Source organism: Ptychodera flava, chromosome 13 (assembly GCF_041260155.1).
Source record: "Ptychodera flava strain L36383 chromosome 13, AS_Pfla_20210202, whole genome shotgun sequence".
Taxonomy (NCBI): Eukaryota; Metazoa; Hemichordata; class Enteropneusta; family Ptychoderidae; genus Ptychodera; species Ptychodera flava.
The window spans coordinates 23,815,194-23,838,076 of record NC_091940.1 but is presented as its reverse complement, the minus strand read 5'-3'; the positions used below and the strand labels follow the sequence as shown (position 1 = coordinate 23,838,076).

General features: G+C 39.3%; 1 protein-coding gene across 3 annotated transcripts; it reads right to left on the bottom strand.

The window, feature by feature from the left end:
• Positions 1-2,830: 2,830 nt before the first annotated feature.
• On the bottom strand, positions 2,831-15,868 carry LOC139147926 (steroid 17-alpha-hydroxylase/17,20 lyase-like). Of its 3 annotated transcripts, XM_070719150.1 has the most exons (10): positions 15,743-15,868; positions 13,840-14,022; positions 12,878-13,051; positions 11,954-12,047; positions 11,295-11,453; positions 10,761-10,969; positions 6,389-6,514; positions 5,570-5,809; positions 4,867-4,965; positions 2,831-4,539 (listed from the first exon to the last, which is right to left on the bottom strand). In XM_070719150.1, the coding sequence occupies exons 2-10, from the start codon at positions 14,003-14,005 to the stop codon at positions 4,274-4,276; spliced, it is 1,533 nt and encodes a 510-aa protein (XP_070575251.1). In that variant the 5' UTR covers positions 14,006-14,022; positions 15,743-15,868; the 3' UTR covers positions 2,831-4,273. The 3 variants fall into 3 exon arrangements, with proteins under 3 accessions (XP_070575251.1, XP_070575252.1, XP_070575253.1); XM_070719151.1 differs by lacking the exon at positions 4,867-4,965; XM_070719152.1 differs by lacking the exons at positions 2,831-4,539; positions 4,867-4,965; positions 5,570-5,809; positions 6,389-6,514 and adding an exon at positions 6,527-8,876.
• Between the last annotated feature and the right edge of the window lie 7,015 nt (positions 15,869-22,883).

Here is a 22,883-nt window from a genome sequence, read left to right as displayed (position 1 = left end):
TCAGTGCAGTAGTTGGTACAAAACGCGTGCTCTTGCACAGAACAGTTAAACCGTAATCGCTCTCTTCTCCTTTGTAATTTTTGTTTCCGATGATACATATATGCACTAAAACTTTTAATCGGTAAAATCAGACTAAACTGGCGCGCAAATTGATAGAATATTAGCCTCCGCTGGAAACTTCGCTTCAGGAAGTATGTTGCTTTTTAAAAAATACTTTTGCTTTTTGATCAGATAGGAAATGTATTCAAATGTTAACGAAATTATCACTTCAGATCAGTTTCCTGCGATGGCCGTATAGTTCCTCCTCACTGACATTGACGAGTTTCAAGTACAGTATGCCAGACTGCTCATCCTCAAGTCCCCTAACTATTCACCCTAACCCTGACCCTGGCCATATATCGTTCATGTTCCAATAAATTCTCTTAATTTATTTCACCAGTCTGAGAAAAAAGCAAAACTTACGATTGCAGATTTAGCTAGTTTAATGTTGTAAAAAATTCAGTTTTCTCATAGACTGCCATGTATAGTGAATCAACATTTTAGGTGAAATTCCAAATTAAAATTTCTTGCAGACATGTCCACTTGTAACCATCCTATTCTTATCAAGTACATTTTAATCAATTATCAAACGTCTATAAGTGCACAGATATTGCTTGCTTTCATATTGGAGAAATATTGTTCATAATTTTCACATAGACTAAATGGATCAACCATGTGTGGCCTGAAGGGCACACAGAAAAGTATGTCTGATTATTAAAGTTATGCACCCGAAGGACGCACAGAAAAATGCAACTGAATGATGAAATTTGTGGCTGGCATGATGCATTTTAGGCAAGTTTGAGCCTGTGTCGAAATTCAAAATTACACTGACCCCCCTGTTGGGCATTTCAAAAACATGGTGACCCCATCACCAACGTAAAAAAGAGGTTGACCCCCACGAATCCACCGCAGGCCCAAAGAAACTGACAAGTTCCTTATATGGTCCCTGAACCAGAGAAAGTTGAGAAGCACCACCAGCGATGCCAACCCCCGAGACGACGACAACCTCTTGTATGAAGTATATACGAGGAAGTATGCCATCAAGGTCTGGCGAACGTTTGTGAGCGGCCATGGCGCCATTTACCCCAGTGCGCTCGGCAGCTGCATTGTATGGGAAATCACTCTGGCGCCTGCAGCTCAACTGATAGTCTCTGAGGACTTCACTGATGGGGTTACATACTGTTGAGTATCCAGATGGAGTACGAAATGATCAAAGATGAGGGCTTGGCCCGAGACATGGCTTGCTACTATAACAGCGGGAAGAGCTTCTTGTATGATTATGTTCACCCTTTTCGAACGATCCTCTTCTTAGAAAGCTATACCATAATTAATGAGAATGTCAACGTCCCTCGCCGAAGTATGAATGGCGTGCTTATTCTGTTCACAAAAACAACACAGGTGCAAGCCTGGCTAGACAACAAGCTATTCGTGAATCCAAACCTTGAAAGCGTTAGTATGACAATCAAAGGGATTGCTAACAAAGTCTATGCCCAGTGAATGTTCCCCCAGCATATCTTGAAAGAGGACCACCTATACTTTGCAGAGGGCGTCGAAGACCAGAATCTTTTTCTTCATGAGATCGATTTCTTGAAGAACAAGTTTTACCTGTTCGTATACCTGAGAATCTTCAACTATTAAATGTTCCATGGCAATGGCCTGAGAGTGATGAACACGAAAGATGGTGCAGCTGGAAATCCGCCGAAAACACAGCCACAGCAGATCGTTATGACAGGCTGCTGGCACAAGTCGACGTGCTAGCCGATGCGCAGGTTTCATTGGTACAAAACCGTCTTAGCAGTATCCTTTTCTAAAAATAGGCACAGGCAGGTCGCAGCAGATGGAAGAGAGATTGAGGGCGGTTTGTGGGTAGATCCACACTTCAATATGATCATAACAGGGCCCACCTGTAGTGGCAAGACAGAGTACCTGATGAACCTGTTGACAGGGCCCTATTTTCGGAGGTTTGAGTACATCATTTTCTTGTGGCCCACTTACCTGTACAGCGAAACCTTCAACAAGAGCTTCCTGTTCATAGACGATGATGTCATCATTCTCCCGATCCCCTGCACAGGCAGGAGGACTGGCTAAAATGGTCAAGAAAACATACGCAGGGACGCTGTTGCTGATCATTTTAGATGACTGCGCGGCATCAAAAAATGTGAAGAAGCGGAGCGATGAGCTAGTCAACTTCGGGTTCAGTGCCTGACATGACCGCCTCAGAGTGTGGGTCCTGATGCAGCAATACACCAGTATCAGCAAGGGGTTTAGAGTGAACATGGGGATACTCGTGTGCTTTTCTAAACTCCGAGTAAGACAGACAATGAGAGCATCATCAAAGAGTACGGGATAGAATTGGACTAAAAAGAAGTGAAGTGACTGCTCAGTCACCTGAAGGAACAAGAACAAAGCAAGCTATACTTCAGGCTGGGGCAACTTACAAGATCGCCTGGGGTTGAGGACCAATACTCGTGGGCATGGCAACTTTTTTTTCACACAAGCGAAATCACGTTCTCTTCAGGTTCCCTTGAGTTGAAGCTGTTCGGGTAGCCCTTCCACTTGATCAGGAGGGACATTTTGCCCTTCACTTTATTTGCCTTCAGCACCTTTTTGACCGTAGTGATGTCGTCGTCACAATCCATCACTTTCTGCAGCTCATCCTCATTAAAAATGCCAAGGACCTCTTTTCTCCTGCAGGTTAGTGATTGCGGCTATCATGTCCTGTGGCTTCTTGAGGATGCTGCCATACTTGGTGCTGTTGTAATTCGCAACCACATCGTCCGAGGGGTGCGTGTTTTTAGGATATATTTGTCACCATTAATGTTATTTCCTACGGCCTTGAACGTTTGGTATTGACGCTGTATGTTGTACTGTGTAAGAATTTGTAAAGAACATCTCCCGAACATCTTTGAGACACTCAAAGTTGTATACTGTAAGTACAGATATGATCTGCTGCATGTTCGGACTCAATTAGAAGTAGATACAGCTTGTGTCATTTTGTTGTCACTTGAATCGAAAATTTAATTCCATCCCCGATAGAGTTTACCCGGTGTTAAATTTATATGTCGGTAAATGTTAGATATTTTATTCTCTCATCTAAAAGTTTTGAGACGAAACACAATGGTTTAAAGTTTCCGTGGGGTATTTTCTTGGGCAGAAATTGAAAACTTGTGCGTCAAGGCGAGATGACCTCAATTAAAGAGATTTCTAAATGAGTGATGTCAGGTGTTGCGACAGCAGTAATGAGAACATTTTAGTGTACATTTAATAACTATCCAATTTCGATATATTTGAATTCTTTTCATGCTGAAGTGGCAAACTCACAAGCAACCTCGACGTCGTACAGTGTACAAGTAAAGATTACTTTCTTTAATTAGTGAAGTTTATTGGGTAAGAGTAAACAAAGTGAAATATGATATCGGGTTTGTTTGTGAGTGAGGTTTATTAATTCTCTACCAAGTGTAAATTTAAATATTTCAAGTCATATTTTTTTATATTTTGCAATATGTATTACCCAAGAAATAGTTTTACAGCACTTATTCAACCTAGACGGTGTTCTTGTGTCAGATGTTCCGAAAAGCTTGAGCACCTTAGCAACATATGCGACAGCTATGATAAAACCTCAGTCTTTTCGAATTCCATTCACGTTATTTAGAGCATGCTCACGCACAAATTGTAAAATTTTTGCGTGCATAGAAAGTATGGTTTACTTCTGAAGACTACTATATATCATGAATAAACTATAATATGGCACGATTATTGTGTGTGTTTGATTTAATTATATGCACTACTTAATGAATTTCAAATAGCTTTTGAACATTAGCACTAGCTGATATAATGATATTCCAACGAAACTTGGAAGTGTCAATATTCCCGCGAATTTTGCCATTGGCCGAGATCACGACATCCCCCTCCCCCCAAAATTATAAAACAATTATAAATAGTATACAGGATCATTAGTATCTCTTTCATGTGTCAAAGAATTTAAATCACCGCCAATGTATCACGAAGTTCTATTGTACTGGATATGTCTCATATTATACTTCGCAGGTATTTTTTCAAAGATTTAATATACAATAAGCAAATGAACAACTTTGCCTTGTGACGTAATCACGCTGCCATTGCATTTCGCTCAATGTATTTGAAGAGTTTTGAAGATTTGCCGCAAAATAATTCCCTCGGGATAATCTGAGCACATGATTAGTCAATACGCCCTCTGCAGTTCCTTCGTTGAGACTTACTCAATTGCTCGGTCGATTCGTCTCCTCGCAACTATCTCATATGAGCGGCATTTTGTGGTCCCGTCTCCAAAGACAGGTTCCAAGCTCGGTTTACCCTGCTCTGGCGCCGTCGATATCGTAAAGTGCTGTAACAGACCAACACACGCACGTATGAGCAAATGCATCGCCACCGGTTCTCCAAGGCACTTACGACGTCCAGCGGAGAACGGAATAAAGGTGTTCGGCGTTGGCAAAGCTTGGCCATTCCCGTCAAGGAATCTTTCTGTGTGGAAAATTGAAGTAAAAAAAATTGTTAAAGTAAAGGAAAGAGTTTTTATTGTCACACCAATGCCCTACTGTGTTTCCGTTCTGTAGGGAATGATACGCCATGAACTAAATACCATGGACGAAGTTGCGGTGCCTGTGTTGTACCTCGTAAAGGTTATCTATAGTGTAGATTTCGTATGTATATATATATATATATATATATATATATATATATATATATATATATATATATATATATATATATATATATATATATATATGGAAAACATAAGTGTTACTGTCATGTCCGCTTTGTTCGAAATGTCGACCATCATTATAATACCTGGATGAAATTCGTCCGGTTCTTGCCAGTATTTTGGATTCATATGTATATTCCAAAAGTTCGTCCATATTTCGGTTCCTCTTGGTATGCTGTAGCCACCTATAAATGATGTTCACAGATTTATCGATTTCCCCACCATACTCTTTTTTAAAGATCTTTGAGAGTAAATGCTCATGCACAAAACATCTAACGGTTCATTCATTGTTCCTTTCAATAATAGTGACAGACAAGTCGATATCTTCAAAGTGTTTCGCGAGTGATGACGTTTCACGAGGATGAGTGCACACATAGCAGACATAGTCGAGATCAAGCTCGCATTTATGTTTGAGGTAGCAATACTGACGTTGCAGGAACATTTTAATGGGAGGGGGGTTGTTGATGCAGTAATTACTCTGTAAATAAAAATACCAGATGTGTACATCTAAAAACTATCAAGCATTACTCCCTGTTGACAATAAATGATTACGTCCATACTTAATTTGAGCCTCGAGTTATCCATCTTAATGTCTTTTTTTGCTTTTTGTTTTCTTGAACTTCATACATTTTTATGATGTATAATCCATTCAAATAGTTAGCATCATATGAGAGCATGGAGTTAAATTCCAGTTCAGGTCATCTCTGTCTGTCGATAGTTTTAACGAGCTTCATTTTTTCAACATCTGATTTGGTGAAGCTGTCGCCATGTACGTGACACCACACCTACCTACACAGGTATCGTCGAGAGTTTCATGGGGTACACCTCTCGGTACATTCGTTCTTATCCTCAAAACCTCCAGAATAACAGCTCGGCAGTAAGGTAATTTACCAGTGTCGGACGACAATAGCACGCTCTCTCGTCCAATCACATCGTCTATTTCCTCCCGCATTCTTATCTGCACATCCGGGTAATTGACCAAATAGGCTATGAGCCAAGTCAGTGTTGTTACAGTTGTGTCCATTGAGGCTGTGTGCGAGAAGAGAGAACCGTGAAAATATCTGCCGAATGTAAAATATTACAATGCTCGCATGCATACCGACTTCTGCTTACAATTCTTGAATTTCAAAAAGTGTCCGATTAGTGGGCTTTCGAAGAAGCAGAGTCTTCCACTTAGTTACAACTCTTGATATATCGTGTCAGTTACTAGCATATAATTTTGCTAAACTATGCCGGATTTCACGATTAAACATTTAGCACGGGCAATTTTTTTGTGTCTTTTAATTGCATTACCACTGCCCTTTTCAGATGTTATAGTACTTCAATCATAACTGTAAAAACCAAACATTATTGCCAGTCTGAACTATCATGAAGAACATGGAGCTCAAATAACTGGTTGTCTCTGATAAAGTAAATTCCTACTTTAAGTCATACGCACTTTTATTGGTATAGTTTCTCTACATTATTCTGATGAGCCTCTCTTATCATTGCGTTCATTTTCAGGATAGTTTGGAATGGGTTGTGGCATGACTCGTTCACGTGTAAAATTTAAATCATATGTTTAGTCCCTTAATCTTCATCAATAACTTTCTCATCATTGTACATTACCTATTATTACATCAGATAGCATTTGTCGCAGGTGAACGTCCGTGAGACAACTGCTTCCGTCTTCACCTGCAGAATCAGCGTCTTTCTTGCATTTTAAGAGGTCGTCAACAACACTGTAGACTTCCCCTGTAAAAAGGATAAATAAAGAAATCGGGAGAAAACATGCGTGCGGCATTACTGTCATGAATTTTTACATTGACGACAATGAAGTCGACGATGATGTGATGGTGACGGTGGTGGTAGTCATAATGGTGGTGACTCTCGTGGTGGTGTTTGTTGTGGTGGTAGTGATGATGGTGGTAGTGATGATGATGATGATGATGAAAATGATTATGATGATGGTGGTGGTGGTGGTGGTGGTGATGGTGATGATGGTGATGGGTGTGGTGTTGGTGGTAGCGACGGGGACGATGAAAATAGAGACAATGGTCATTTGTTTTTGCTGTTGTTGTAACTACAGCTATTGATGATCATGACGATGATCATGTTGATATTATAGAAATCGGTAGCGTTCTGTAGAATGGTGTCATTCTGTGCTATTCTGAAATAATCGCAATCATACCAATCCATAATCCAATGACAGTAGGTCAGAATTCGTAAGACAATAGTTGTAAACATAGACACAAAACAGCACAGAACAGACAGTAAATAGACGGTACACAAACAAAGTCATATTCATGAAAGAAAGATATATGGACCTCTGGCCAGAAGACCAAGAAGTGATGTCAGGTGTTCGAAAATAGTAAGCGCATCCTGCCCCACATGTGGCCCCCGCCATATATCAATCTATAAGTCAGATAGGTAGTGGTCACTAACTAAGGCCCAATGTCACCGATGCCATCAGTGATCATTTGTCAAAGAGAGATATTGTATTTGTCTACCAGCTTGCGATACCTGCCAAAAAAGCGTTTGAATGTAGAGACAAGTCTTGCTCTGGTGTAACCTTGATTTAACAGTTTGTAAGAGAGATGGCCATGTCTCTCTACAAAATCACCATATGAACTGCATGCTCTAGCGTATCGAATAAGCTGGGAAATGTATACCCCATAAGCTGGCGAGAGTGGAATATTACTTATGAGGTGTGGAAATTTGATGATACTAAAGTTGAAATCATCTCTCTTGTCATATAGCCTAGTAGAAAGGTGACCATTAGAGTCAAATTCAAGTAAAATGTCCAGATATGAAGCAGAAAAGGCCGTTTCTGTAGTTTCTTTAATCTCCAATTCTGGAGGATAAATCATAGCGAGATATTTACTGAATTCAGAGTTATTCATTGAAATAACATCGTCTATGTATCTATATGTTAGATTGAAAGTTCGACCTACAGAGACCTTTTTTTCTGTTTGATTAAGTTCTGGATAAATTCTGCCTCGTATGAGAACAGAAATAAGTCTGCAAGTAAGGGAGCACAGTTAGTGCCCATAGGAATTGCTATGCACTGTTAGAAAATGTGTCCTCCAAATTCTACAAATATGTTGTCAATGAGGAAATCAAGCATACTGATAATGTCTTTCTCGGTATAAAACACTTTAGCGTTAGTAACATTTTAAACAAAATATGTAGAATTATACCATAATACTACATATTTGTAACTTCGTGAACCGTTTTTGTAGAAAAATGCTTGGCTGATGATGTTTTTCAAGCGTTCTTTCAATTTATTATGTGGTATTGTGGTATACAATGTGGAAAAATCGAAAGTTTTAATAGATGTTATTTTTGAAACATCTTGATTTCAAATTTTCCAAGAGTTCCTTCGAATTTTTAATATCCACATTTGATTTATACCACTCCGAGAAAAGATAACATGACAGTATGCTTGAAGTCCCCGTTTAACAGTACAAAGAACAGAAGTCAGTATCTTCGATAACTCTGTTGTTGAACATTTTGAAGATCCTGCGATAAACCCAGCTTTGTAAGGTGTTTTGTGGAGCTTTGGTATCCAGTATGAGCTAGGCAACTTATTATGGTCATCCTTTGTTGTAATATTAAAATTATCCAGGAATGACTTATGGTTTGCCAAAATTTCAGATTTGCTGAATATTGATTGTGGAGTTGGTGGAGGTCTTAGTTACACCAAGTTCGTCTATTAGACATTCAAAATAATACTTCTTACAGACAAATACAATGTTATTGGCAGCTTTATCAGCAGGAACGACAACATATTTGTCATGGATATCATTCAAACACTGAACAGCATTAGGATCTTTAAATACAGAATAGGGTCTTCTGCAAACATGTGATCTTAGTCGACCAATACGGCCACGCACTATTTTCCTCATAGATTTGACCCATTCTGACAGTGTGTCCAACTCTACATCCTCCCTTTTAGCCCATTTCCTGGCATATTCTTCAACAGAGTCCATAATGATCTTAAAATTATGGTTCCAGTTGATCCTGCGAGGTTCTCCAGACTTGGGTCCACAAGATAATATCTTACGAAGGTGATGATGTTCAACCAAGTTCAGATCACCAGTGATGACATGGCCAACTGGAGTATATTTGAAGGGAGATGTAGAGCAGTCACAGGATGCTGGTGTTTGAAGGAATTCATCAATTTTTAAGTGCCGCAATGCCTTATTGTAATTGAATATTTTATTGGAGATTGTCTTGGTGTATTGATATGACAGAATAGGTACAGGCTGGTTCTTAAAGTATACAGGTATAGTTAATGTAACCTTTTTGTTGTGAAGTATATTGCTGATATTAATGGCATCAATTCCTTTGTTAGTAAATGGAAGATGTATGAAATGACGATGATCATCAGTCATAGGTTCAGCACGAACAAGCTATAGTCTGTATAGACTATAGTATAGTCTGTATAGTGCAACATCAGCAATAATACTAACCAGTCTGTATGGTTGTTTGTTCGGATCTGTCAAAGACAATCCCAATGCATAGACATGCAACCTTCTCAAGTCCTTGATGGAAAGAGCAAATAATGAAGTACGAATGTGATGGAGACTTAAAGGCTTCTGTAATAAAAGAAGCAGTTCATGAAATTTGTCATGGCAGTTGGAGGTAGATATATCCAATTTAGGCCGATGGTAACGCATATGTCCATGACTACGTCTTCTACGGACAGAAGACTCAAATAGGCCCATCACATTCACTTCTGAACAACCAGGACTTGAGAGATTGCCTATATCTTTGATGTTGTCATTACAACCATAAGGCATTGCGGTACATAACCGTCTAATCCAGTGGTATTCTCTCTGTCTACGGAATGGTGAACTAAGTGTGGGGCTGTTGGTTGGATGGTATATTTTTCAAGAATACGGACACGCATAGACAAAGTGGAGTGATCGTCCTGGTTAAAATGCTTATAAAGTTGCACATCCAAAGATCGATTCACTCCACTGCGATGTCCGTCCATTCTATAAGCTGTTTCCTGTTTCACCAACATAATTGAGCCCACACACCGAAAACTCAATTCCATAGATTACGTTTTTGGTTGTGCAATTCAGAGGTTCCAGACATTTGGTAGAATAGGTCTTCCCTGTCAAACTACTACTGAACTGTTCTGTAGTGATGAGCATACTACAAGTTTTGCAGTTTTTAATACCACATTTTGTAATAGAACCTGTATAATCACAAGCTGGAGATGACTTTAAACAGTCCGTCAGTAGCAATTTGCATGGTTTAATTGTCTGGTAGCTTTCTCAATTTCTGTGATAAAAATTGCCCTCTGATTGCACGTATGAGGTCTTAGTAACATCCCGAAGGGTAATCCGAGGGACACACGGTTTTTGAGCTACTGTGTCCTGTGTAGCTGACACAGTTTCTCCAATCAGCCCCCAAAATGCAACCTGATTAGATGCAACATGTTTTTGTGGGAATAATGTCAACAGCTACCTGGTAATCAAGTCAAGATATGTACAAGATGATAGGATAACACTTTGTTGTGCATCATCTACAGTTTCCGCCTAGAATATCATCTTATATATTATTGCCTATTCTAAATACATGGGTTTATGTGCCCCGAGAGCAGTTGACAATTTGCCCAACGCCAGGAGGGCAAATTGTCTCTTGCTGCGAGGGCACATTAACCCATCTAGTCAGGCAGTAATATTTTTATTGCTCGCCTTTCACAGTTAATGCTATATGACATTTAGTTACATGCAGGGCATTCTCAAACAATTAGTACCATTATCGGTGAGCATCGAACAGATTTTAACGAAAGTCAAAATAGCAGTGCGTGCCTAGCCTGAATATTTTACAAGCGTCCACTTTGACGACGAAAACGTCGAAGGGCTACAGCGGACCGGGTAACTGTACAAACCGGTCGGTACATCGTTCACACGGCCCGCTAATTCCCCGGATTCAAATCGATTTGCAATCGCATCGAGGCGTGTGATAAAATGCAACGACAAACCTTCATTGGGCTTTGCCTTGCGCTGATCGATTTTGGATTGGATTAGCATCAACCAGCGACTTATCACTTTCTTGATTTCACAGACACCCTTGGTCGGTACGTGTCTTAAAATCGGGAACACGTCAGCTGAGAATCTCTGACCAAATCCTTTGACGACATTTTCAGCTGTCTTGATGATTTCTTGAAATTCCGGATCATCAAATCCGTACCTGATACGATTAAAAATAATTTACTACAACATTGCATGAAAACTTTTTTCAAAATTTTAATATGTACATGTGAGTCAAATGTTTTAACAATCCACGTTCAGACATGACCACTTGATATAACTTTGTCGCATGCAACGTTCGTTTGATAATAACACATCATGCGTTAAATGCAATTTGCATTTAATTCCATATTGGATTTCCCAAACTTACATTCTTACGCTGGTCAATTGCTCACAACAAAATTATTTAAATATTTCTATGATGGGTTCGCATTTTCAAAATGCTCCCCAACAGTCCCGCGCATGTATGTTCTGGATGAACTTACTTCCGACCAAAACACATAGAAGCAACTGCGCCGCCAACGGTCAACTGAAAGTAATGCCTTGGATTGAAGGGCTCTTCATTTCTGTCGTCGACGGAGTTTTTCAATTGCAGGATCGCTTTCCCAATAGAATCATTCATCTTACGTCCGCTTGTAGCATTCCTGAAAGAAGACAAGCTCTATATTCGTTTAGAATACGGACATTTCTATCACACATTGCATGCCGAGAAATCTGTCAAGCTTCGGAGAAACGCGCGCATTTTCGAATGAAAGCGATCCATAAATGTTTGAAAATTAAACATTAAGTTATCGACAAAGTTTTGTTTTTGTTATTAGTTTTGTATTGTGCTGTTTTTCCTGTGACTGTTACTCTTACAGTGCGTTGAAGAATTACACCGAGATGCTTTTACGCCTTGAAAGCTTCAAGCGCATGACACCTTGCATGCGCAGAAACTAGAAAGAAAACAATGTAAAGCACGCTGTAAATGTGTTAGCATTGAATGCATGCATGCATGGATGAATAGATGTTGAAGGTTAAGTTGGGTAACTAAATGAATGATGGGTGGGTGAATGGGGAAGGGTGGACGGATGGATGGATGGATGGGAAAATAGATGGGAAGAACAGTACGGGAAAGGACACCAGAATGGTCTGGATTTCCTACCTTATCGCTCGTACTAACAATTTACGTCGGGTCATCCACTTTGGTGAGTAACTGCAGTGAAAAATACTTTCTCCTCCTTCACTGAGCAGTCCAACTTCAAAACGATAAAAAAGTACGAAATTACAATTCTTATGAATAATTAAACGAGAATAAGGCTAAAATGCATAGATTTATCAATTACCTAAGATGATGCCGTGACGGTTTTTTTATTTTGTTTTCGCTTTTATTTAGCTCACTGCGTCAAATAACAGAAATGTAAACAAGATAACAGAAATATTTACATGTTGCGGTAATGTTGATCTGTAGCAAGAAAACCATAAGAAATTCATTGTTTGGAACTTTACAGTGCGTAAACTTAATCATATAGCCGTTAACATTTTCAGTCGCACCGTGTAGTGTGATATCACCATATTCAAACAAATCTGGAAAAAGGCTCACGCGGTAAGTCTAGATCGACGCGGCGAGGAATAGAAACAAAACCCTTTTCTTTTGCCAGAACGACAATGGAACAGTGCCTAGAAGCATAAGCCAGGGTCACAGCCACCTCATTCGTAAAATGTAAATATAGAAGTGCATCCTTCGCTTGGAATCCAAGACGAGGGACGATATCATTTAATGTCTATGAATCTGAATTGTTCAAGGACATTCACCCTATGGAAACCTAACGGACACTGTAACCCCTACTCAGGGTAGCAAAACTGAGTGTTGGAAATGTCTGCATGCAATCCTGATACTCGGCAACCAATTCTTGATCATTCTACCTGTGTCACCGATTTCAAATAGATTCACTAATTTAACACGTTTTGAGCGATAACTGTTTTCAAAACGAAATAAGTAATAATTTAGAGAATGGATGATATTTTGTCCGCATGCTAGTAACTTGCTTGTAAAAATGGGAAATGTAGCAAATATGTTAACACGTACGATAATATCTCCATGGTCTTCCAGCGAACTCGTTTTGTTTCTTCACCAACGCTTCTCTGACCATGTTGACGTCGTTTATGACAACCTTTCGCCGCCCTGATACCTTTATGGAAAGTATGTCACCGTATCGCTCGGTGAGGTCTGTAAGAGCCTTTGACAGATCGCCTTTCAAAGCTGAAATGAAGGCGTATGATTTAAAATTTACTCTTGGAATTCTCGTACTCTCATACATTCGAAAAATAAGTTTTTGAGGACATCAGCGGCACGACCAGTCGTTCCCTTTAACGCTCGATTAGCAGTGACTTTCATATGCTGTCCATTATTGCTGTTGTGTTTGTTTTTATTTCTTGTTGAACTCTCAAAAGTATGTAAAATGCCTAGTGTTAAAATTGTCATTACATCATATTGGTATATTGTACAAGCGGAAGCTTTTTTCTTCTTTCTAGAACAAAAGCTTATGAAACTATTATCGCAAATTGCCAATATCTGTTGACCCCTTAAAAGGCTCACGCGTTAAGGTTCAACTGACATCCAACATCCCAACTGCAGGACAAACATACATCAACACCGCCATTAATCATTTCTTTCGGTGGTGAAGACTTTCATTACTTAGTGGGTTAGAGGTGGGTTTCAAAAAAAGAAGGAAAAAGGACCGCCTAAAACTGCTTATAAAGTCAAGTAATGTCAGTTCTGGATATGATAAGTATAAAATAAAACTTCAAAGTACGATACGTCTGTGTTGATGTTTCAGGAAAGATGCCATCATTTATTACCATTTTCATCTCGTCTCCTGTCTTTAAATGGGAATGACGGTTTGTTCTGTCACTTGACGATTACTTTTTCCAACACCCCCCTCATCTAGTTTTGGTTTCGCCGCCCATTTCATTTTTGCCGAGCCATTCAAAGTCTCATTTCGGTATATCAACTCAGTACCCCTAAATGGTTCTTTTAGTACAGCTCACCTGAAGAGATGCCAAGAAAGGGCCATGCAACCGGCCCGGGAGGAAATCCGTTGGGTAAAAGCACACTCCACAACGCAGTTAGCACCAATAGTAATATCACTGCCGCTATAACATTGGTTGGGCTGCTGAGAAAGGCGTGAAGCGCACTCGGTATTGCACAAACCATTTTGATTCCTGTGTTTCCTATGAGAATTTTATGAAAAGAGAACATTTAGGCTCTGTTACACTTACAAGCTATTCATAACAGTGACTCCTTATAGAGCGTGTTAGGTTCATCGCCGAGCCTCTGAAAACAACCGCTCCGATGTTTACAAGCATGTTCCGTTTCTATTAAGGTTAACAAAGCTACACAACATTTTAAGACTTCGGAATATACAAAAGAGTTAGGAGAATGTATTAATGTATTACATTCCATATTATATTACATGTACCAACATTCCATTCATGAACGTAATTTCCCATGACATAACAAAGTCAAAGTTTTATTATTGGCACATCGAAAACCGCTCAATGTTTTGCATAGACGATCCTCTAAACTTTCATTGTATGACTTCCTTAGGGCCGAGAGTATAAACAAAATTATGTGATCAGAAGCTTTGAACGAACCGAAATTGAAATTTGTTGCTGAGGCTCACCATTCTGATGATACAGCCATACTTTAAGTTTATTGAGATAATTTGAGTTGGCGTTGCACATAACACAAGAGTTTTTGATCAAAATAATTTTTCGCAAAAATTCGTGCAGGTTACATTTATTGGTCAACCAAAGATCGAAATTATTGATTGGCTTCACCTTTTAGCATGACAAACAGTCGAAAGTTGAGTGAGGAACATTAGTGTAAACTCGTGCACGTTTATACAAAGCACCCGAAATCTCAGTTTTTTTTTCTCCCGTTTTCAACATTTCAAAAAATTAACTCCACTCTGGTTAGGTCAAAGTTTTCACATTAGGTTCTTCAAGCACTATGTAACAATTACAACAATTTTGTTAGGAATGAAGTTCTTATATTTTGAATAAGAGTCATTTCAACTTTGGTTATCATGATTTTCATCACGTTTAAGAATATCAGTCATTCAATTGCTGGCATTTAAGAATGAGAGTAGATAATGCAATGCAAAATTTAAATTTTTCCGTATATTCAGGTTTCAAATGAAATATTGAATTTCACAAAGTAGTAGCAAGTTTTATACCTAAATCAAGTTTTGTCATCAATACAAAAATTAAGGTTTCTACCCATAATATTTACACCTTTGTACTTTAAGTAAGCTATTGCTAACGCACTAAACTTTAGATTCTCTGCTTTTTTGAAAATGCACAGCATGATGGATTTTCTTGTTATCTTTGATAAGAAATATTGCTTGGAAAAAAGTATTATCAAGTGCAACATCACCTTCTGAAGTTAACAGTCCACAGAAGATTGTTTCTAAAATCGATGGATGGTCTTTAGAAAAGAAGTTACCAAGAGATGGACACACACAGCTACGTGGAAGAATTCAGTGCATGAAACGCATACCCTTCTGACGGTTATAAATGTTCACCCCGACCTAGTTGGGGGAACGGACAGGGGTCAAGCATATGTTGATAATTCACCAAACCCGACACTGATACGGATCTGATATGCATGCATGTACGGTCTTTAGCGCTGCGTATATCACAATACTTGGACTTTTGTTCAGAGTTCATTACAAGTAATGCATGATAATGCCGTGTATGCTACATTATTTGTGATCGCCTGTGTGATCTTGCGAACAAACTTCTCGTCGCGATGTATCTTAGCCTGCCCTGCCAGTATGATTTATAGGTGCAGCACCAATGCCCTGAACTGCAAACTTTACTAACTGCCGTCACTCAAACTTATGTAAAGACCAGCATTTATCGTCATCATAAACAAAATAGTACTTACGTCTTCCACTTAAAGCACGATGATTTTTAGTGTACTTGAACTTGACAGGAAGAAATGAAATCGAATGGGACACCTGCTTAAGAAATTGTTACGCCCACAATACACGAATCAACATTTTCGATTAGCGGACATGTTTGTATTGCATTATGGGAAATATAACTGAGGACATGGGGTCATTCGTGCCAAAATACATGCAGGGTCACATGTGTATGTACACAACCAACAGCAATCTACACTCCATGTACTCGGCAGATTTGCCTTGCCCATCGCTTGCTTTTTTACTATAGCATAAATTTTCGCCAAAAGTGATCTCGTTGCACTGTGGGGTATATTGATTGATTGATTGATTGATTTTGTTTATTATTTCTTTATTCATAACTATTCGTTTCACGACAGTGCAGTTATTTTTGACACGGCCGATGCAGTGGGCGACTTTCGTAACTGTGTTAGCGAATATTATGACATTTTAATTATTTGATTATTGACAATGGATCGAGCGAAAGACCAAACGCCTATCACTTGTAAACCGGCGTTCAGATGTCAAATGGTGAAACCATTGGACAAAATATTGAAAGCAATTAATTTGTCACCCACAGGTTTTCCAGACTCAGAATTTGACTTATTTGTTCACTTGGACACGATTTGGTACGACTTTAGGGGTTTCAATCCACGTAAATGATTGTATTTCATTGCGAATGAGATCGATCGTCACTGCAGAGTGCCTATGTTACGATTGTAATTTTTAGCAAATGTACGATTACTTTCTGTGACGAATTTTGCATTTTAAGATACGCTTTTAAAATTGGCTCTATTATGTGAATTTTGATGTCTATAGGTTGATTTTCAGAGACTTTCCGAGATTTTTCAGAGATTTCGGAGACGTTCGGGGACTTTGGGGGACTTTCGGAGGCTTTTGTAGGCTATTGGACTCCAGGACTTTTGACTCAAGGCTTTGTGTGGGAGGCTTAGACTTTTTCAGTCTAGGCGTCCCTGGCCTCGAGCCGGCTACGCATCAATAAAAGTCATCCACTTCAACTTTGCGGCATCCCTGCCTAGTTCTATCCTGTTGTTATCGCCCATCGAGCTAATTTCCTGACTCAATTTGTCGGCCATAAAAAGAAAGCGGACAACACGTGGTGGAGAATCAGGGCAGCTACACAAACGTCGCAAGTTCTGGTAAACGACGCCAAGAAACAGTATATTCGGTATTGCAGGATGACGTGATCAATAAACAAAGACGGAATGGTGGCGATACAACAATGCACTGATGTCATCACCCGAAGTGGCTGAAGTACGTCTGGTGAAGGAGCTGACCATGGTTTCTAAGAGGAAAATGTAAAATGATAATTTAACGGTTTGCTGGTTTTGATATTAATACTTCCGAGCAGCCTGAACCGTCCGTTCAGCATGATGTTGACATGTTTGGTGAAAGAGACACCGTGGCATCCGGTAGCTAGACAGTTCAACAGATGAAAATTGACACAACTTACAATGACACTGTTTGGCGAAGCGACTGTTTAATCATTGGATATGGAAAAAATCGAATCAAGAAGAGAACATTGTACATGTACTTTAATGAGGTCAAAAAATTGACCCCGATATATATTGTCCTTTCATGTCGGGCTGTTAAACTGATATATTGCTGTTAAAATGGGTCAATACTCGAATGTGATGTTATTTCACTGGTAGCGTTTATTGGAAACGAAATAAATCATCCTTTAATGGTGATTTTGAAGAATGTCAATTGTAAACACACTGCAAGCGCTTCTTTCTGTTTTGTGTAACTGCTTTTTTTGAGTTAGAAGAAAAGTAGGTCGGTAAAGTTAAATATTGCGTTATAGATTTTGAAAAGTATTCTACATTCCATCATTTCTGAATGACCAGAAGGAATAGTATCCGTAGCCCGAGATTAATGGGTATTTAAAGTTTATACACGAGACTGGAGAGTTCGCCTTTTTTGTTTTAAAGTGTACTGTGTATTGGAGAAAAGTAAGAATAATAATGACATGTGCATTGAAATAGCACGATGTTAATAGCTGTATGTGTATATCAGAGAGATGCAGAAGTCTTGTTTTATGTTTGGTATTTTGTATGTTGCATGATTAACAAGGAAATGCTTAAGTCTTGTTTATTTTTTTCTTACGGTTTTGCCAATCAAGCGGTCTTTGCATAGAACTGCTGGTCGGTTTCCTTTTAACAATACATGTATTTGCTTTGATTAATAGTTGGCATGTCCTACCCACTGATGATGTGCTCTGTATTAAGCGAAATTGCGAGAGACCTCTTTAGTGCGAAGAAACACCTTTGGCTACGCAAGTTGTGTTACTTTTGATGTAGAGAGTCGAGTATTCTTATGTTGCAAATTATCGTTTCTTAGGCTTGAAATTATAACAGAGATTAAATATGCTGTTTTTACATGCTATCAGTCCTGCAGTAAGAAGAGCTTACAGTGAAAGTTTGGCCTTTTTCGATACCCTGCAGAAATTGGTTGATCGTATTTTTTTTATCAGTCCATCATCCAACGGGCGTTAGCCCAATTACAGGATGAAGTACGCATAACCCACTAACTCCCCCAATGGAGCACTGCGGAGTAAAGTGCCTTGCTGAGGGGCACAACACCGTGCTAGAGTCCTAAATTCACCGTCCTCTGACAGTGAGTCCATTACTCTGGACCTACCTACTGGTACCGAACTCACCGTCCTCCGATGGTGAGTCCGTTACCCTAACCACTGGTCAACGATGCCTCCTTTTGTTTTGTAAAATGTCATGCTACTTATCTGATTAATGCTTCATTTTTTAAGTTGTACAAAAGGTACACAAACAAACTGGTTACATGGATGAATTCGAGATAGAAAAATTTTTAAGAGTTGTCTGATTGTTGAGTTTCCTGTATGAAGGGATGACTAAGTGTGTGAGTAGCTCCGTGGGTACAGGAGTGAGTGTGCTGTGTGTTTCAGTTCGTTTAACCCTTTTTATAACATGATTCAATGACTGGAATTATGTAATCTCTCTGTACTACTACGGCGCGCCAAATGTTTCAAAAATATTTATCGATTCAGTGCAAAAATAAACTGTCTTTCTCAATTGATATAAAAATTCGACCTCATTAGGAAGGAAATAAGTAAGAAAAGTATAACTAAAATTCGGCAGTGATGGCTCTAGACAAAAGTGGATCTCATCTACAAAAAAATAAAATAAAATAAAATAAAAACGAAAAAATAAAAAAAACGACATGAGCAGAGATACAAAAAAAACGCGTGGGCCTGTGGAAAGAAAAAAACAAATGAGGACTCGCCACAGCAAAAAAAAAAACAAGCCCGAAATTACAATTATATTATTCAAAAGACTCGTGGTTCACGTTTCCTTCGATCGATGAATCCCCAACAGCGGGGAATCCGATCACCACATACTACAATGTTTGACGAAATATCAATTGAGCATTTCAGTGATAACGTGACATCTTGAAACCTAAGCTCTGTTTGGCTGGGCCCTGCTCTACTTGAAACCATACTTGATGAAATGAAGTGGGCAATATAACCTAAAGAACGTCCAAGTTAACAGTGATAGTTCCAGAGAGTCAAGTTAACTACGCCAATTTCAGGCAGTCCACAGGTCGGATCACGAGCGAGACGTACAACCCATGACCCATCATAGCAACACTGCGAACATATCGATGCCTTAGGCGCGGTATGGCAGGGAGCCCACTGCAGGCCTTCCACCGAGCCGCACTCGCCGTTTGGCCCACATGATTTCTACACAGTTTTATACGTGTGGTTCGATACATCGGGTTCAAATACCATGATAATAAACCACCTTGTTGTTTGGTAATTCCTCGTCTATCCTCAAAGATCACCCAAATCATGATAAAATGAATAGTTTTGAAGAAATCTGCCGCGTGTTGAGAGAACGTCCATCGTTTTCAGTGTTCGACAAGACGAGCAACGCAACTGTACAAGCCTTACGTATGGCGCGAGTGTCCGGCCTTCGCAACGCCAGACACTCTCACTATACTCGCAGGGCTAGACCGGCACATACACGACATGTCGATCCCCATTGCAGAAATCTTTATATCCACACAATATTTGTGCAGTAGCCTATACATAGCTCTGGGTGGCAGGGCTGTGAGTTAACGGCGTCACAGCCTAGCCCTGCCACCCAGAGCTAAATTTAAACGGAGTGAGTATTTTTGCCTTTGCCACACTCCGTTTAGAGGCTAAACCCACGGGATACGTGTGTGGTTCGATACATAGCGGCCGCTGCTAGCTCTGCATGGCGGCAGGGCTGTGTGTTACCGGCGTTATACGGGAGGCCGTGTCACGCCGGTAGCACACAGCCCTGCCATGCAGAACGAGCCGCTGCGCGGTATGCAATTTTACTATACATACCCACACGGCTGTGTATCGAACCACACGTAACCGTGGGCTAGCGGCTAGCCATCGTTTTGTTGGGGTTTGGGCACAGACTGTCTATGGTTTGGGAGAGGCGGCCCTACACTTTACAGCGAGGGGATTGCTGGTTGCCGGCGTGTAGGCCTACTGTACTAGTGACGGGACCGCCGGCCGCTGGCTTACCATCTCGAGTGTACATTGGAGCGAGGGGACCGCTGGCAGCCGACGAACCACCACGAGTATTTTGTCCACTTTTAACCAAAACTGGTAACTGTTTAATATAGAATGGGACGTGTCGGTAACTTGGACGTCCATGAGATGATATTGAAGACTAAAAGATGAGAGTTATCGCTGAAATACCCCAAATATCTTGTCCAACATCCGAGTGTGATAGTCCAAAACCCTCTGGCATTAAACTGTAACAATCATGACGTTGACATTATTCAATTTTCATGTTGGACTTTTTCTGCGGGGTGTCCCACTCTGTTTTCTTTTCTCGAACGGGCCTCTTTTTTTTCTACTGAGTTTTTTTTTGTTTTTTTTGGTAACCTCGCTTTTTTTTTTTGTAACCTCGCTTTGGTTTTTTTTCCAAGCTGACCTCGTTTTGGTTTCTTTACAGCCTCAACGCCGGCGCGATCTCGGTCGACTTTTCAATTGTGATTTTATTTCTTTTTTTAGGTGAGACCTGATGGTGATTCGTTTTGTTTTTTGGTAGTGGTGCAAGTACTATTTGTGGTTTTGTTTTTAATCATTTCAATATTTTTTGTGTGTGTGCTTAATTTTTTTTTCGTTTTTCCCTTATAATCAGCATTCATTGCACCTTTATTTCAAATACACGTGTATGTGTACGTCAATAAGTATGGGAGTGTGGTATTTCCAAATTTTTGAAAAGTTTATCTTCTCATTACGGTATCTTTTCATTACAGTTTGAAGAATATTTTACAATTTAGCATTACATAATATTCTGCCCTTTTTTGCAATAATACTTTTCTCGTTTATTTTCTTCCGTAATTCCATCGAATTTTTATTTCAATCGAGAAAGGCGGTTGCACGTCATCTTTATCTGTACAGACACATTCAAATATTTAATGACACGTATTTTCAAATGAATGCTATTTTTATGAAAAGGTACATTAATAAAATGCAATGATATGGACGAAAGAACTTTTTTCTTTATTATTCATACACGTTTAAGACTTTTTTAGAAAGAAAATTTGACAGTTTATTTTTACTCAATGACGATAAATATTTTTGAAACATTTGGCGCGCCGTAGTACTACCTTTAAAGTTTTACATTTCTTCGATGACACCATGGTAAGAAATTGCCATTAGTAATGTATACATTTCAGACGTCGTGTATGCATTATATTATCTTAGTGGCGTTATGGGCGTTATAGGTTTATGGTACTCCTCCGTATTTTGTAATTGTTGATCTTTTTGGGTGTTTAAGGGTATAATTTGCTCTTTTACGATTTCATAATTTTTTTCATATTTTTAACTTTTCAGATTTGGAAGGGTCATAAAGATATAACTTTTATTTTCAAGCAATGTATACTTGTGATGGTATAGTGTAGATTTTTTCATATTTTGACATTTTACCTGTGTTTTATTGTACTTTACATTTAATATGAACTTCGAAGTATTTTTTTGTTTTTTATTTATTTTATTTTATTTTGAGATAGAGTGTGACAAGTGACAAAAAATGAAACTTAAAAAAAATTTGGACGATTTCTTTAAAGTAGGGGAGTGTACGATTGTAACTTTTAGGTGAAAGTATTACACATTATATAACTCGGTTCATTCCATGACTAACATGCCATCAGGTTGGTTGGAATTCAAACAATTGTAGTCGGTCAAAAGTGGACAAGTTTTCGACCGCAAAAAGAGAGCAGACAGACCTACACAATTCTGAAGCTGGAATTTTCCAAATTCCCTCATTGATACAGTGTTTCAAATTCTGCTTTCAACCTTTACCGCTACCAAAACACGAATATATATAATTACACTGGTATCCATGGAGACTGAACCACAAATATGTTGTTGGCTGTGCCTTTCGATGCGTACACTCTACGTCATGACGTTACCAAAGCTGAATGATAGGCGATATTTTGTCTTTTCCGGGGAATATTTGCAGTAAAAGAAACAGCGAAATCACAGGCCTCTACAAAATGTGCTTGGGTCACCCCAGACGTGGCCTCATCCATATACATGTGTGAACGTCTTTGCTTGATGTGTTTGGTGCTCGATTTCCTCTCTTTCAGTAACTTTTTCAGAACAGACAATGGCTCAAAATGTGCAATTTAAGCAATTGCGCAGTCGAGAGAAGACCTTACAAATCCTTTCTCGCAATTTAAGAGGCATGATTTCGATACCCGATCATGGTCCCTGGATCTTTGACTTCGACAAAAAACAATGATGCTGAAATGTTGTACTACCAGGCACCCACTTTTCGGCACCGAGCTGGCAACTAGTCACTGAGCTCTAAACGATCATGTATAGACCCTTGCACATCGTTAAAAAGGAAGAAAAAATTCACCAAACAAACCATTTTGATATTTCGTATTTTGTTCTCTGTATAGTTATGCCGACGGCGTCTCGTTTGTGTTACGTGTAAGTCTGGCACGTTCGTTTCAAATTTCCAGATCAGTGCCGTCATGGAGCTAGCTCCACGGTGCAGTGTACGAAATCGGTTTTGCCCGGACGTTGATCTTAAGCTTCGTAAAAGATTAACAAAAATAGGGAAATATCGCCCT

Coding starts and splice junctions, on each gene's coding strand:
- LOC139147926 (XM_070719150.1), bottom strand. CDS start 14,005: ATGGTTTGTGCAATACCGAGTGCGCTTCACGCCTTTCTCAGCAGCCCA. Junction 13,052..13,839: donor CTTTCTTGGCATCTCTTCAG/GTGAGCTGTACT, acceptor CCTTCATTTCAG/CTTTGAAAGGCGATCTGTCA. Junction 10,970..11,294: donor TCTATGTGTTTTGGTCGGAA/GTAAGTTCATCC, acceptor TAATCGTATCAG/GTACGGATTTGATGATCCGG.